The 13,815-nt window shown below is 41.7% G+C and overlaps 3 protein-coding genes and 1 non-coding gene across 5 annotated transcripts in view; all 4 read right to left on the bottom strand.

Moving 5' to 3' along the window:
* Nucleotides 1–277: 277 nt before the first annotated feature.
* RPS13 (ribosomal protein S13) lies at nucleotides 278–4,213 on the bottom strand. The gene is made up of 6 exons (XM_012456556.2): nucleotides 4,111–4,213; nucleotides 3,922–3,970; nucleotides 3,670–3,748; nucleotides 1,359–1,528; nucleotides 995–1,095; nucleotides 278–368 (listed from the first exon to the last, which is right to left on the bottom strand). Exons 1-6 carry the CDS (start codon nucleotides 4,131–4,133, stop codon nucleotides 335–337), a joined length of 456 nt encoding a protein of 151 aa, XP_012311979.1. The 5' UTR covers nucleotides 4,134–4,213; the 3' UTR covers nucleotides 278–334.
* LOC135270379 (small nucleolar RNA SNORD14) lies at nucleotides 1,675–1,764 on the bottom strand. Its single transcript, XR_010338523.1, has one exon. It is a non-coding gene; the product is annotated as a small nucleolar RNA SNORD14 (small nucleolar RNA).
* A 1,501-nt stretch (nucleotides 4,214–5,714) lies between the features above and the next one.
* LOC105720213 (cyclin-dependent kinases regulatory subunit 1-like) lies at nucleotides 5,715–6,087 on the bottom strand. The gene has a single exon (XM_064365546.1). The coding sequence runs from the start codon at nucleotides 5,988–5,990 to the stop codon at nucleotides 5,751–5,753; it is 240 nt and encodes a 79-aa protein (XP_064221616.1). The 5' UTR covers nucleotides 5,991–6,087; the 3' UTR covers nucleotides 5,715–5,750.
* Nucleotides 6,088–9,557: 3,470 nt separating this feature from the next.
* Nucleotides 9,558–13,815, bottom strand: part of PIK3C2A (phosphatidylinositol-4-phosphate 3-kinase catalytic subunit type 2 alpha) — a 113,120-nt gene continuing 108,862 nt past the window's right edge. For both annotated transcript variants that reach the window (XM_012456555.3, XM_064365135.1), the window contains one exon: nucleotides 9,558–12,938. In XM_012456555.3, the coding sequence (XP_012311978.1) occupies nucleotides 12,756–12,938 (183 nt within the window). In that variant the 3' untranslated portion in view covers nucleotides 9,558–12,755. The remainder of the gene's footprint in view (nucleotides 12,939–13,815) is intronic.

Here is a 13,815-nt window from a genome sequence, read left to right as displayed (position 1 = left end):
AGTCTTTAACATTAAATGTATCAAAAATACTTAAAAACATTTTTGCCATGACACCAAAACAAACACGAAGGCATTATTTTCTAGTGTCTTCCAGTTCTCCATGTTTAAAGCAACTACCTATGAGGTTATAAGCTGCTCAACTGGTTTAAGGGGCCAGTTACGGGATGTGATGGACACTATCTTACTGCTCCCTGGAATATTCCAACATCACTCACCTAAAACACTACCCCCCGCAATCAAAAAAGATTGGCACATAGGAACCAGATAGACACTGAAATACAAAACATGCTTTTAGTTAAACAATCATGTTTATTGCTTGAGCACATAGACAAATTTATGCGACCAGGGCAGAGGCTGTAGATGATTCACTAAAAAAGAAAAAAGGGGGAGGAAAGAAAATCAGGATTAATACTTGTCCCTCCACATTCATTAACAGAATTTCCCCACTAATGGAGCTATTCCCAAACAGTTAATAAATCCAAACTATATAAAATGCACCAAATTACTGAATTGCTGAACCAGCTCATTGTGTTTAAGCATAATGAATGAAGATGCTCACTCAGACATCCAAGGAAGAACTGGCCAACATAAGGAAAAACCTTTCTGGTGGAAACTGCGAATGTCTGGCAATCAGTCATAGTGAGCAATTCATGCAAAAATTAATTCAAAACTCCTGGGAGCAGAGATATGAAAGGAAAATTTACCTACTATCTAAGTGAGTCAAAGGGCTTATTATTCATGGTCTAAATCTGGGGTCTGCAACTACGGCCCTCTGCTTGTCTTTAATACAGTTTCAGTGACACACAGACACACCCATTTGATTATGTATTTCCTGTGGCTGCTTTCCCACTACCAGACCTGAGCTCAAAGAGCAGTTAACCAAATAGCCCCCAAGGCTAAACATATTTACCACCAGGACTTTTACTCTAAGATTTACTATTGGCTGACTCCTATTCTTGATAACAACAACAACAACAAAAAAGCTGATACTTACTATTTCCAATTGGGAGGGAGGACTCGCTTAGTCTTATAATACCGAGCCAAACGATGAATCCGGCTCTCTATCAGAATCAGACGGAATTTAGCATCCTTATCCTAAAAACAAAATTTGATGCAATTCAAGAAAACCACTCAAAATGACCAAACATTATCAAACATTAATTTAATAAGAGAATGTAGAGATACCATGCACTTTCTCTAATTAAAATCTCTGGGTAGAATTTTAACTTCAAAGCCACACTACACTACACTAATTTGTGTACTAACCCACCTTGGATAATTCAAACCAGACAAATTATATTTTACTGAAAAAACTTAGTACAAGCAGTCCTATTTAGCACCAGGTTTTATGAGCTTACCTTTCTGTTCCTCTCAAGATGCTTTCGAACAGCGACTGCTTTCTTAATTAAATGGTAAAGATCTTCAGGGAGATCAGGAGCAAGTCCCTTAGACTTAAGAATTCTTAAGATTTTATTGCCTGTCACAAAACGTACTTGTGCAACACCATGTGAATCTCTCAGGATCACACCTGAAAGGGAATCATGTTTAACTTTCAACAACAAACACAAACTAGGAAATATGATGTCAAGGCTCAGATACCAGGGCATAGTTTCCTATCTATAAAAGAGGGTCTTTTATACACCATGGAAACCAACATGGGAATGCATGTAAAGCTCACTCAGACATCCAAAGAAGGTTTACCCAACACTAAGGAAAACCTTTCTGGTGGAAACTGCGAATGTTGGAAAACCATCATCACAGTGAGCTTGCTGGAATACAGATGACCAAAGGAATTCATGAGATTCCAGTATGTCTATCTGTTCTATAATTAAAAACAGCTGCCAGGCGCGGTGGCTCACGCCTGTAACACCAGCACTTGGGAGGCCAAGGCAGGTGGATCACCTGAGGTCAGGAGTTCGAGACCAGTCTGATGAATACGGTGAAACCTCGTCTTTAAAAAACAGCTAATATTTTATTAAGAACTCTGATCAGTCTTCTAAAAACTTTACACGTTATTTCTTTTAAACCTCTAATGAGTCCTGACTACTTACAATCTATGATATATTTTCTTTTGGTGTGTTATACCTCCATTAGACTACAAGCTCCAGGAGTGTAGACATTTTGCACCCCCGCCCCCTTTTAAGAAGTAGGGTCAGATGCGGTGGCCCATGCCTCTAATCCCAGCACTTTGGGAGGCTGAGGCAGGCAGATCACCTGAGGTCAAGAGTTCGAGACCAGTTTGGCCAACATGGTGAAACCCCATCTCTACTAAAAATACAAAAATTAGGCAGGATGTGGTGGCTCACGCCTGTAATCCCAACACTTTGGGAGGCTGAAGTGGGTGGATCACCTGAGGTCAGGAGTCTGAGACCAGCCTCAACATGGTGAAACCTCGTATCTACTAAAATACAAACGTTAGCTGGGCATGGTGGTGTGGCCTGTAGTCCCAGATACTACAGAGGCTGAGTCAGGAGAATTGCTTGCTCGAACCCGGAAGGCAGAGGTTGCAGTGGGCCAAGATCGTGCCAGTGCACTCCAGCCTGGGCCACAGAGTGAGAATCCGTCTCAAAATAAATAAATAAATAAATAAAAATAAAAAAATACACAAATTAGCCGGGAGTCTGTAATCTCGGCTATCAGGGAGGCTAAGGCAGGAGAATTGCTTGAACCCAAGAGTTGGAGGTTGCAGTGAGCCACGAAAACGCCATTGCACGCCATGCTGATTTTTTTTTTTTTGAGACTGTTATTTAAAAAAAAAAAAAAAAGGTTAGGGGGAGGCGGTCTCGCTCTGTCACCCAGGAGTGCATCGGCTTCCTCACTGCAGCCTGGGACTTCTCGGCTCAAGTGATTCTCCCACCTTTGCATCCCGAGTATCTGGGACTACAGGCACATTGCGGCTGGCTTTTTGTGTGTGTGGAGGGGAATTTAGTTGTATTCTCAGGCCCTAGAACCATGTTCAACACCTAGCAGCCAAACATTTGCTGAATGAAGCCACTTGCAAGAAGTCACACGCGGCTGAGATTCAAACCACCCCTAACTGAGGAACTGTGTCAAGCATTCTGCTGAGCCAATTCCAACTCCTCCACTTGATAGCTGTGTGAGTTGGAGCTGGTTAGTATCCAACTGCACTGTGCCTCTGTTTCCTCAACTGTACACTCGGGGGAAAGCTACGAAGATTTGCTTCAAAGTATTGACGTCAGAATTAAACGAGATCAGTACATATAAAATGCTTACAATGACGCCCCTAGCACGGTGCCGAGATCACAGTTCTGGCGATTTTTTTTTTTTTTTTTTTTTTGAGACGGAGTTTCGCTCTTGTTACCCAGGCTGGAGTGCAATGGCGCGATCTCGGCTCACCGCAACCTCCGCCTCCTGGGTTCAGGCAATTCTCCTGCCTCAGCCTCCTGAGTAGCTGGGATTACAGGCACGAGCCACCATGCCCAGCTAGTTTTTTGTATTTTTAGTAGAGACGGGGTTTCACCATGTTGACCGGGATGGTCTCGATCTCTTGACCTCGTGATCCACCCGCCTCGGCCTCCCAAAGTGCTGGGATTACAGGCTTGAGCCACCGCGCCCGGCCCGCGATTTTTAAAATAACTTTACCGTCTACTAGACCCTAGAAGCCACAGGAGGACAAGCAAAGAGGCTACATTAGACACAAACACTCACCGATTTGTGAAGGAGTCAGACCCTTCTTGGCCAGTTTGTAAATCTGCTCCTTCACGTCATCAGATGTCAACTTCAGCCACTGTTATGGAATTGAAAGCAGCCTTAAGATTAGAAACCAGGAATGGCGCCGAAGCACAGCGGCCTATCCAACGGCAACACCGCTCCTCATACACGCAAGTTCCTCGCCCCGGCGTCGCTTAACCCAAGACAAATGCAAACCAGGCTTCTCCCCGGTCCCCGCGCGCTACTTACCGTGGGGACGCTGCGGCGATAAGGCAAAGCCGACTGGGACAGGCCCTTCCTAGGGAGAGAAGCAGTCTCGGGGTGAGGTGGCGGCCCGTGCCACAGCAGCCCAGAACATCATCCCCTCGGCCCGCTGCCCACACTCCCTCTCTTCCTCCCACCCGCGCCCCGCAATCCGGCTCGATGCCCCGAGCTCACCCGGGAGCATGCATACGACCCATGATGGCGGCGATCAGGCAACGAAAAGAAAGCAAGGCTAGAAATGCCGCAGGAAGCCACCCAGCACGCAGGAAGTGACCTCACACGTCCCCGCTTCCTCGCACGCAGGAGGCGAAGTTACGCTGCTCAGTCACCGCCGTCTGTGTGACTACATCTCCCGAAATGCATTTCAGCGTCGCACAAGCCTCCTCCATCGGCCGGGCCTCATCCCGGCATGCATTGGTCTTTGGTCAGCTTTGTGGCCAGAGCGGCAATTTGAGGCTGACGCCGGGTTGCGTCAAAGTTCCCTGCTGCAGACGCCGAGATCGTAGATTTGAGTGCTGCGCTGGGGGTGGGCATGGAACAGGTAGATCTGGAAGGATCAGCTATACACAGGTGTTTGTTCATTCGCCACTGGCGGGCTTTGTCCTGCCACTAGATTCCTCAGAGTCCGCCCTGCGCCTAATAAATTCACAGATATAATAGCAGGCAATGGCCCAGCCACTGCTTTCATTTCTTATCTCTGACTCCTACCCTTATCTGTCAGGAGAGAGTCACTGATGGTAAAGAGTTGAACCAGGTTCCCGCGGACGTCCGCCCCCGGCCGCGATCGAATTCCCCTGCGCAGGGCTTTGAGGCGCTGGGCTCGCCGGGGAGAAGGATTGGGCAGAAGCTTGTTCTGAGCAGAGAACAAGTGAACCAAGCCGTGTTCCCAAGTGAGAGCGTTGACGGACGGGGAAGCGCCCTGGGAGCAATATTGCAAAGGCCTAGAGGATGAGAGATAAAATTAGGCAATTGAATTTCCTGGGGAAAGGGAACCGTCAAGGAAGAAGTTGTTTTTTGTTTTTATTTTTGTTTTTTGAGACATAGTTTTGCTCTTCTTGCCCAGGCTGGAGTGCAATGGCGCGATGTCGGCTCACCGCAACCTCCGCCTTCCGGGTTCAAGCGATTCTCCTGTCTCAGCCTCCCGAGTAGCTGGAAATTACAAGCATGTGCCACCACGCCCGGGTAACTTTTTGTATTTTTAGTAGAGACGGGTTTCTCCATGTTGATCAGCCTGGTCTCCAACTCCCGACCTCAGGTGATCCGCCCGCCTTGGCCTCCCAAAATGCTGGGATCACAGGCCTGAGCCACAGCACCCGGCCTTTTGCCCATTTTCTTTTTCTTCTTTTTTTTTTTTAAGATTATAAAAACTTCCTCTTTAATCAAGGTTGATAACATGAACAGATTTCTTGAATAAAATGGAAAGTTTCCAGTACACTGAAACATAAATCCACAAGTCACCATACATACAACACCCGGCAGATAAAAACAAGTTTACATGATCCCTGTAACAGCCATGTTCTTAATCTCAGATGCTTCCTTCATCTGCCAAGTGTGTTCTGGACACAGCACACTGTGGCTTCTGGGGTCACACTCAGCTGAGGCTGTGGGTCCACAGAGCACTCATCAGGCTGGGCTATGGTGGTGGTGGCTCTACTCAAGAAGCAAAGCAGTTACCAGCACATTCAAACAGTGTATTGAACATCTTTTAAATGTCAAAGTGAGAAACAGAAGGCAACACAATAATGTCATCAGAAAGATGTTAGGAAGTAAGGACAGCTGTGTAAAGCTTGAGGCTGAAAAGTGGCTTGCCAGCTTCATTTCTTCAGCTTCTTGGGTAGTGGGTGCCGGAACAATAAGATGTGATGTTCTGGTTCATGGATCATGTAATGGACCCAACCCTGACTCTGTTGAACGCCAAGATTCCTCCATTCAGATTCAGACATCAAATGGGTTTCAGGGACCAGCTTGGCTATGTCCTTGGGCAGCATGACATGCCGATACTCAAACGCCTCGTCGTCGTATTTGTCCGAATAGTAAATTTGTTTGTGCGACATGATCGCTCCGTCTGCTAGCCTTCGCCGCCAACCTCCAAGCAACTCCCATTTTATTTTTTCTTGCTCTGTCAGTCACCCAGGCTGGAGTGCAGTGACACGATCTTGGCTCACTGAAACCTCTGCCTTTCGGATTCAAGTGATCTTCCTGCCTCAGCCTCCTGAATACTGGGATCACAGGAGCCTGCCACCGAAACTGGCTTTTTTTTTTTTTTTTGTAGAGTCAGGGTTTCCCCATGTTGGCCAGGCTGGTCTCGAACTCCTGACCTCAGGTGATCTGCCTGCCTCAGCCTCCTAAAGTGCTGGGATTACAGGCATGAGCCACTGTGCCCAGCCCTTTACCCATTTTTAAATTGGACTGTCTTTTTGTTGAGTTGTAAAAATTCTTTATATATTCTGGATACTATTTCTTTTATCATGTACACTATTTGGAAATATTTTTTCCCATTCTGCGGGTTGTCTTTTACTTCCTTAATAGCATCCTTTGATGCACAAAAGATTTTAATTTTAATGAAGTTCCAGTTTATCCATTTTTTCTTTTGTGGCTCATGCTTTCAGTATCACATCTAAGAATCATCAAATCCAAGGTCACAAAGATGTATGTACACCCATGTTTTTGTTTTCTTCTAAGAGTTTTATCGCTTTGGCTTTTTTTTTTCTTTCTCCAGAGACAAGGTCTTACTCTGCCACCCATGCTGGAGTGCAGTGATGCAATCTGGCTTATTGCAGCCTCTAACTCCTGGGCTCAAGGGATCCTCCCACCTTGACCTCCCAAAGTACTAGGATTGCAGGTGTGAGCCACTGCTCCCAACCAGTTTAAGCTTTTATGTTTAGGTCTTTGATCCATTTTGAGTTAATTTTTGTATGTGATGTAAGAGTCTTAACTCATGCTTTTGCATGTGGTTATCCAGTTGTCCCAGCACCATTTGTTAGAAAAACCTTTTCTTTTTTTCAATGGTCAAAAAAAACCACTTTTTTTCTTTAAATAATCTTGACAGTGTTGTGTGTCTTTCCTGGATCATGATTCAAACAAATAAAAAGAACCAAATAGTGATTCTTGAAATGAAAAAATACAAGAATCAGCTAGGTGTGATGGCTCACACCTGTAATCCTAACATTTTGGGAGGCCAAGGTGGGCAGATTACTTGAGCCCAGGTATTTGAGAGTTTGAGATGAGCCTGGGCAACATGATGAAACTCCATTTCTACAAAAAAAATACAAAAATTAGCCAGGTGTGGTGGTGTGTGACTATAGTCCCAGCTATTTGAGAGGCGGAGGTGGGAGGATCACTTGAACCCAGGGAGGTTGAACTGCAGTGACCCATGATTGTGCCACTATACTCCAACCTGGGCAACAGATTGAGACCCTGTCTCAAAAAAATAAAAATAAAATACAATAACCAAAACTTAAAACCTAATGGATAGGTTAAACAGTTGGAAGTAGTGAATTAGAAAATAAATTAGTGAGAATGCAGGGACAAAGAGAGACATGAAGAGAAGACATGGAAGAGAGTGGAAAGGTCTATTATACATTACACATTTAATCAGAGTTCCAAAAGGTGGCAGACAAAATGCTTGAAACAATAATGGCTACCAAGTATTCAGAACTGAAGACAGCTACTGATCCACAGGTTTTTTTTGTTTATTTTATTTTATTTTTATTTTTTTTTGAGACGGAGTTTCGCTCTTGTTACCCAGGCTGGAGTGCAATGGCACGATCTCGGCTCACCGCAACCTCTGCCTCCCGGGTTCAGGCAATTCTCCTGCCTCAACCTCCTGAGTAGCTGGGATTACAGGCACGCGCCACTATGCCCAGCTAGTTTTTTGTATTTTTAGTAGAGATGGGGTTTCACCATGTTAACCAGGATGGTCTCGATCTCTTGACCTCGTGATCCACCCGCCTCGGCCTCCCAAAGTGCTGGGATTACAGGCTTGAGCCACCGCACCCGGCCTATTTTTTGAGATAGAGTCTCGCTCTGTCACCCTGGAGTGCAGTGGCACAATCTTGGCTCACTGCCAACCCCAATTCCTGGGTTCAAGCAATTCTCCTGCCTCAGCGTACCACCATGCTCGGCTAATTTTTCTATTTTTAGTAGAGACAGGGGTTTCACCATATTGGCCAGGCTGGTCTCGAACTCCTGACCTTGTAATCCGCCTGCCTTGGCTTCCCAGAATGCTGGGATTACAGGCATGAGCCACTGCACCCAGCTCTAATCCAGTTTTAAGAATCTTAAATAGGATAAATTAGCTAAGATACCTATACCTAGGAACAACTTAATAGAGAGCAAACAAGGTTAGTCCTAAGATAATAACTATTGAAGCTCTGTGATGGATTCACTCATGGAGTTCATTATGCTGTTGTCTAATTTTGTATATGCTTAAGATTTGCATAATGAAGTTTTTCAAAAAAGTAAGGGTGAAATAATTCAGTTATTGCTTTCATGGTCTCCGGGCCCTTTCACATGTTATCTTAGGGTCAGAGAACCATAGCTTCACACTGTTATCATTACAGGAGGAAGGTACTGTATTAGAAGAATCCACATTTCTCAGTTCTATAGATATGTCTATAACAAAGGTGTTGCTGCACTACTTAATATCTTAAGTACCAAAGGCCAGGGATGACACTCACAGAAGCATTTCCCTTCTAAAAAATAGTGATGGGACTATAGCAAAGTGGTAGCAATCCAGACCTTCAAAGAGTAACACTTAGGCCAGGTACGGTGGCTCCCACCTGTAGCCCAGCATTTTGGGAGGCTGAGGGGGACAGATCACTTGAGGTCAGGCATTTGAGACCAGCCTGGACAGCATGGCAAAACCCCGTCTCTACTAAAGATACAAAATTAGTCAAGCATGGTGGTGCATGCCTGTAGTCCCAGCTACTCAGCAGGCTGAGGCAGGAGAATCGCTTGAACCTAGGAGGTAGAGGCTGCAGTAAGCCAAGATGGCACCCCTACACTCCAGGCATGGGAGACAGAGTGAGAATCTTTCTCAAAAAAAAAAAGTAACACTAAGAAGTCAGAATCTCTATTTGGACATTTTTAGGGGCAACTGACAGGCTAGTTCTGAAATTCAAGATTATTGAACCTAATAAACTCCTGGGTGAGATGCAAAGAATATCTTGCATCTCAAAAATTAAGATGGATGCTTCCTTAATAGCATCCACCTTTTGGAACTCTGATTAAATGTGTAATGTATAATAGACCTTTCCACTCTCTTCCATGTCTTCTCTTCATGTCTCTCTTTGTCCCTGCATTCTCACTAATTTATTTTCTAATTCACTACTTCCAACTGTTTAACCTATCCATTAGGTTTTAAGTTTTGGTTATTGTATTTTATTTTTATTTTTTTGAGACAGGGTCTCAATCTGTTGCCCAGGTTGGAGTATAGTGGCACAATCATGGGTCACTGCAGTTCAACCTCCCTGGGTTCAAGTGATCCTCCCACCTCCGCCTCTCAAATAGCTGGGACTATAGTCACACACCACCACACCTGGCTAATTTTTGTAGAATGCAAAGAATATGAGCTCATAACAAAGTTTGGAACCAGAAATGTTAGTACATCAATAAGGAAATAAATGATAGCAGAGTTCTTTTATTCCAGAAATATTTTAATACAATTGTAGTATAGTTATGAAATCACATTCAATCCACTGAATATATTTAGGGTATTAATAAAAATATTATACATCTTTATTCACTACCTTAATATAATTAAAGTATTTGGTTCTTATAGATGAGACTAATTACCATATTCATTCATATATGCACTGCTAGTCAAACAACATGGAAATAAATTTATGGATTATGATAGTGGGGTTTCAGTCCTTTTTGATCTGAAGTCTGTTTCAAAAGTGAATGTTTTCTTTTTTAAATGCCATAATATTTGAATCCTAAAAAGAACAGGCAACTAATTTTAAGGCAAGATATTGAAACTTTTATACAACTTTAATTTGAAAAAAGAAATTATCAAAGATCATACATGCCTTAACATTTAGATACCTATAGATTCATATAAAGGCAGTAATAAAAATATCAGTGCAAGTTCTACATTGGGTTCCTCAGTAGAGAAAATAATAGGTTCTTTGAGTGAACCATTATCTTCAAATCCCAAAACATGGCAAGAAGAAAGAATTCTTCTGATGCAGGACTTAACATGTAGCATAATTTAGTCAATAAAGGTAGGTATAAAAGATTGTGATTATACATAAAAATTAGTGTCTTGGCTAGTTTGTTAAACTTTTGTTTTTCAGATTTACTTTAATGTGAGCTTTTAAAAAATGCTTAAAAGTCCAACTGATTTAAAACTGATTGATAGTAGTAGTGCAAAGAGGCTCTCCTCTTTTTATTTTTATTTTTTGGTATGGGCTGAAGATTAGCATTTAACAAAGAAATAATTTATATTAAACCATACGTAAAATGTATGTGTCTGAATGAGTAAAGAAGGCACAAGATGAGTTAAATTAAAACATTACCACTTGTTCTGAACTCTTAACTGTACAGCATTATAATACACACTTTTAGATATGAGTCCAGATTTCTTATCATTGAAGTGACAGCACATTTTTTAGCTCTATTATTTGTGCTAAAAGACACTGCCATAACAGACTGCAAAAAGGCAGCACATGTTGAGTCCAATTAACAATGACCTCTATTAAGACAGTGTTTGTTGGTTTGTTTTTAAATTACAATGGCTAAGACAACTGGTGGAATGGAATTAGGTCTCAAAAGCTGATGTGAAAATTACTAGTACATTTGCATTTGCAAAGCTACTTACATACTTCAAGGAAATGTTATCGATCTGTGGAAAAAGCAAATAGTGGTGCTTTCATATGCATTTTAATTAACTTATTAAATAGACAACACATTTTAACATTAAAAAAAGACATTAATATACCATACTCATGGGTTTAACTACAAATGGACCATTAGTGTTAGGCACCAAAAATTTCAAGTTTTTCCCCGACCCCATCCCACTGATATATTATCAACTCTTCTATTTCTTCTCCGTAGGTATCACCATTTACATTAAACATTTGTGCAGTTCATAAAAATTCTGTTCTGGGCAACTGAATTGGCGATTGTCCCGCCCCTCTTCGTATTCTTTATTGCATATTTTGTTAGTTTTCTCACAGCAACCTGATTGGTACAATCTCTATTGCCATTTTTAAAGTATCTGAATTTCTATTCTAACCATGAGAGTTCTTATATATATGTATTTATCCCAACTAACGAAATTGTGTCTAAAGTTGATAACTAATAAAAATAATGAATCTTATTTTTTTTTTTTTGGAGACAGAGTTTCACTCTTGTTGCCCAGGCTAGAGTTCAGTGGCATGATCTCGGCTCACTGCAACCACTGCTTCCCAGGTTCAAGTGATTCTCCTGCTTCAGCCTCCCAAGTAGCTGGGATTACAGGCGCCCACCACCACGCCCAGCTAATTTTTGTATTTTTGGTAGAGATGGGGTTTCACCATATTGGCCAGGCTAGTCTCCTAACCTCAGGTGATCCGCCTGCCTTGGCCTCTCAAAGTGCTGTGATTACAGGTGTGAGCCACCCGTGCCTGACCAAATCTTATTCTTAATGGTTACTGTAGAATAATTTCAATCCTGTCCCCCCTTATGATTCTGAATCCCATTATATAAAGGAAAATAACTTTTCATGTGAATGTACAATGTTTACACATGTCAGTAAGACAGTTTACAAGACAAACTAGTCTACATAGACGAAAGGTCTATATTAAAGTTTAATCTGGACCCTATAACTGTCAGAGGCCTCTTGTGATAGCCTGCCCTACTCAGGAATGGGCACATGGATGAACAATTATTCACTTGTGTACTGAGGGAGTGGAGTATAGATGTAGGGAGGTGAAATTACCACTCCTGGAATAAATGTAGGATTATACTGGAATGATGGAATTTATTGTACAATCACATTGATGAGTCTTGTTCAGGTATTGGGCAACAAAAATTTAAATGGCTTGACCATTTAAATAATTATTTCATACATCAGAATTAGAGAAAATGATTTTCTGTGGGAAAAACATTAGTACATGTACATAATTTCTTGTCTTTAGTAAGCTGAAAGTGAGTGAAAATTATGTACTAATTATTTATCAAATCAGGAAAAAAAAACAGAAATGAAGTGCCAGGGAAGCATACAAAGTTAAGGCACCATTATTTACAACATCAATAACTGGCACTTATTCTGAAAAAGGCTTTAAATACATGAATAAAAAGCAATGTTATGTTTTTACCTACTTCTATAAACTACTTAGTAGTTCTTAACATAGCTGTCTATTATTTGTGCTTTGTTTTTCAGCTCCGTGAATAGCAGCTGCATGTTATGGTAACATCCTGCATCTTTCCTTTACTTTGGTGTTTGTGAACATTACACAGTGGTAAAGGCTATAAAAAGTGCACAACAGGAAAACACATATGCCCTGCCTCTTCATAGAAAACAATGCAAAATAGGTGGCTGAACTGACATAGTACTGTCTCAAAGTCTTTTTCAGGAATTAGTATATAATAAGGTTAGGGTTTATAGCATTCTGCATAATGACTAAAACAGCAATGGCTTCCAAAAGTTCAAAAAGGTTAGTTACGTGACTGTTGGTCCAATAGATGTGTTCAAATGCAGCAAGTATATTTAACTATATAAGTTCTGTCCAAGTATAAAATACTATACAAAATTCACAAGTGTGTGTGTCTCTGCTATAAACGCATGCACGTTTATAACTGTCCTTGCTTCCAAAGCTGAGACATTCACTAGTTTACAAGTACGTTGCTGCAGTCAGCTGATACCATTTAACTGTCTCTTTGCTCAAGTTGAAATCTTTCAAAGGCAGAGTTACTCCACCCAAGAAAAAATTCTCCCGCAGAGATTCTGCACTCAGCACACTTAGTTGAAGTTCTCGCTGTCTTAGGGTTTCTTTGCTATACCCACTGTACACAAGCTACAACAAAGGAAAAAAGAAACAGTAAATTACAAATTAAAGTTTGTTTGATTTCTTGGAACACTTCAAGTGAAAACATGTGAGAATATTAGCTAAAGAGTGACCATAATGAATGACACTTATTATGACACATCTGGTAGGTTTTGTCTCAATACTTTAGAAGGACATTTTTTATTTCAGGAGTCTTGGATTGTACTATTATTCCTGTTATGTCTGACAGAGAGAGGTTCAAAGCAGGACTAATCATTAGCTAAAAAATAAAAATTAGAGGCTGGGTGCAGTGGCTCATGCCTGTAATCCCAGCACTTTGGCAGACAGAGGTGGGTGAATCACCTGAGGTTAGGAGTTCAAGACCAGGCTGGCCAAAATAGTGAGACTCGTCTCCACTAAAAATACAAAAATTAGCAGGGCATGGTGGCAGGCGCCTGTAATCCCAGCTACTCGGGAGGCTGAGGCAGGAGAATCCTTGAACCTGGGAGGCAGAGGTTGCAGTGAGCTGAGATCGCCTCACTGCACTCCAGTCTGGGCAACAAGAGTGAGACTCTGTCTCAAAAAAAAAAAAAAAAAAAAAACCAATAAAAATAAAATTAAAGATAGAAACACAGTTTTTCTGAACTGGATGTGACGGAAAAGTGAAAGGAAATTACAGTATACCATAAGATGATCTAATAGCTGGAGAAAAAAAAAGAATGGAAGGAAGCAAATTGGGAGGTAATTATAATTATTCTGCCAAAAAGGAGGGATTAAAATTTCCTTTTGTTGTCTTTTTTTCTGTTGGAGTTTTTATACCATGAAATAATTTGATTATTCATAATTAAATACAAAATCACCCAACTAAAAATGCAGTTTGCAGCAAGTCTGGAGTGTTACAAAGTTA

This window comes from Aotus nancymaae, unplaced genomic scaffold (assembly GCF_030222135.1).
Source record: "Aotus nancymaae isolate 86718 unplaced genomic scaffold, 86718_ANA_hifiasm-v0.15.2.pri h1tg000059l, whole genome shotgun sequence".
Lineage (NCBI taxonomy): Eukaryota > Metazoa > Chordata > Mammalia > Primates > Aotidae > Aotus > Aotus nancymaae.
Note: the sequence above shows the minus strand (reverse complement) of the source record. Positions and strands in the feature narration are given on the sequence as shown.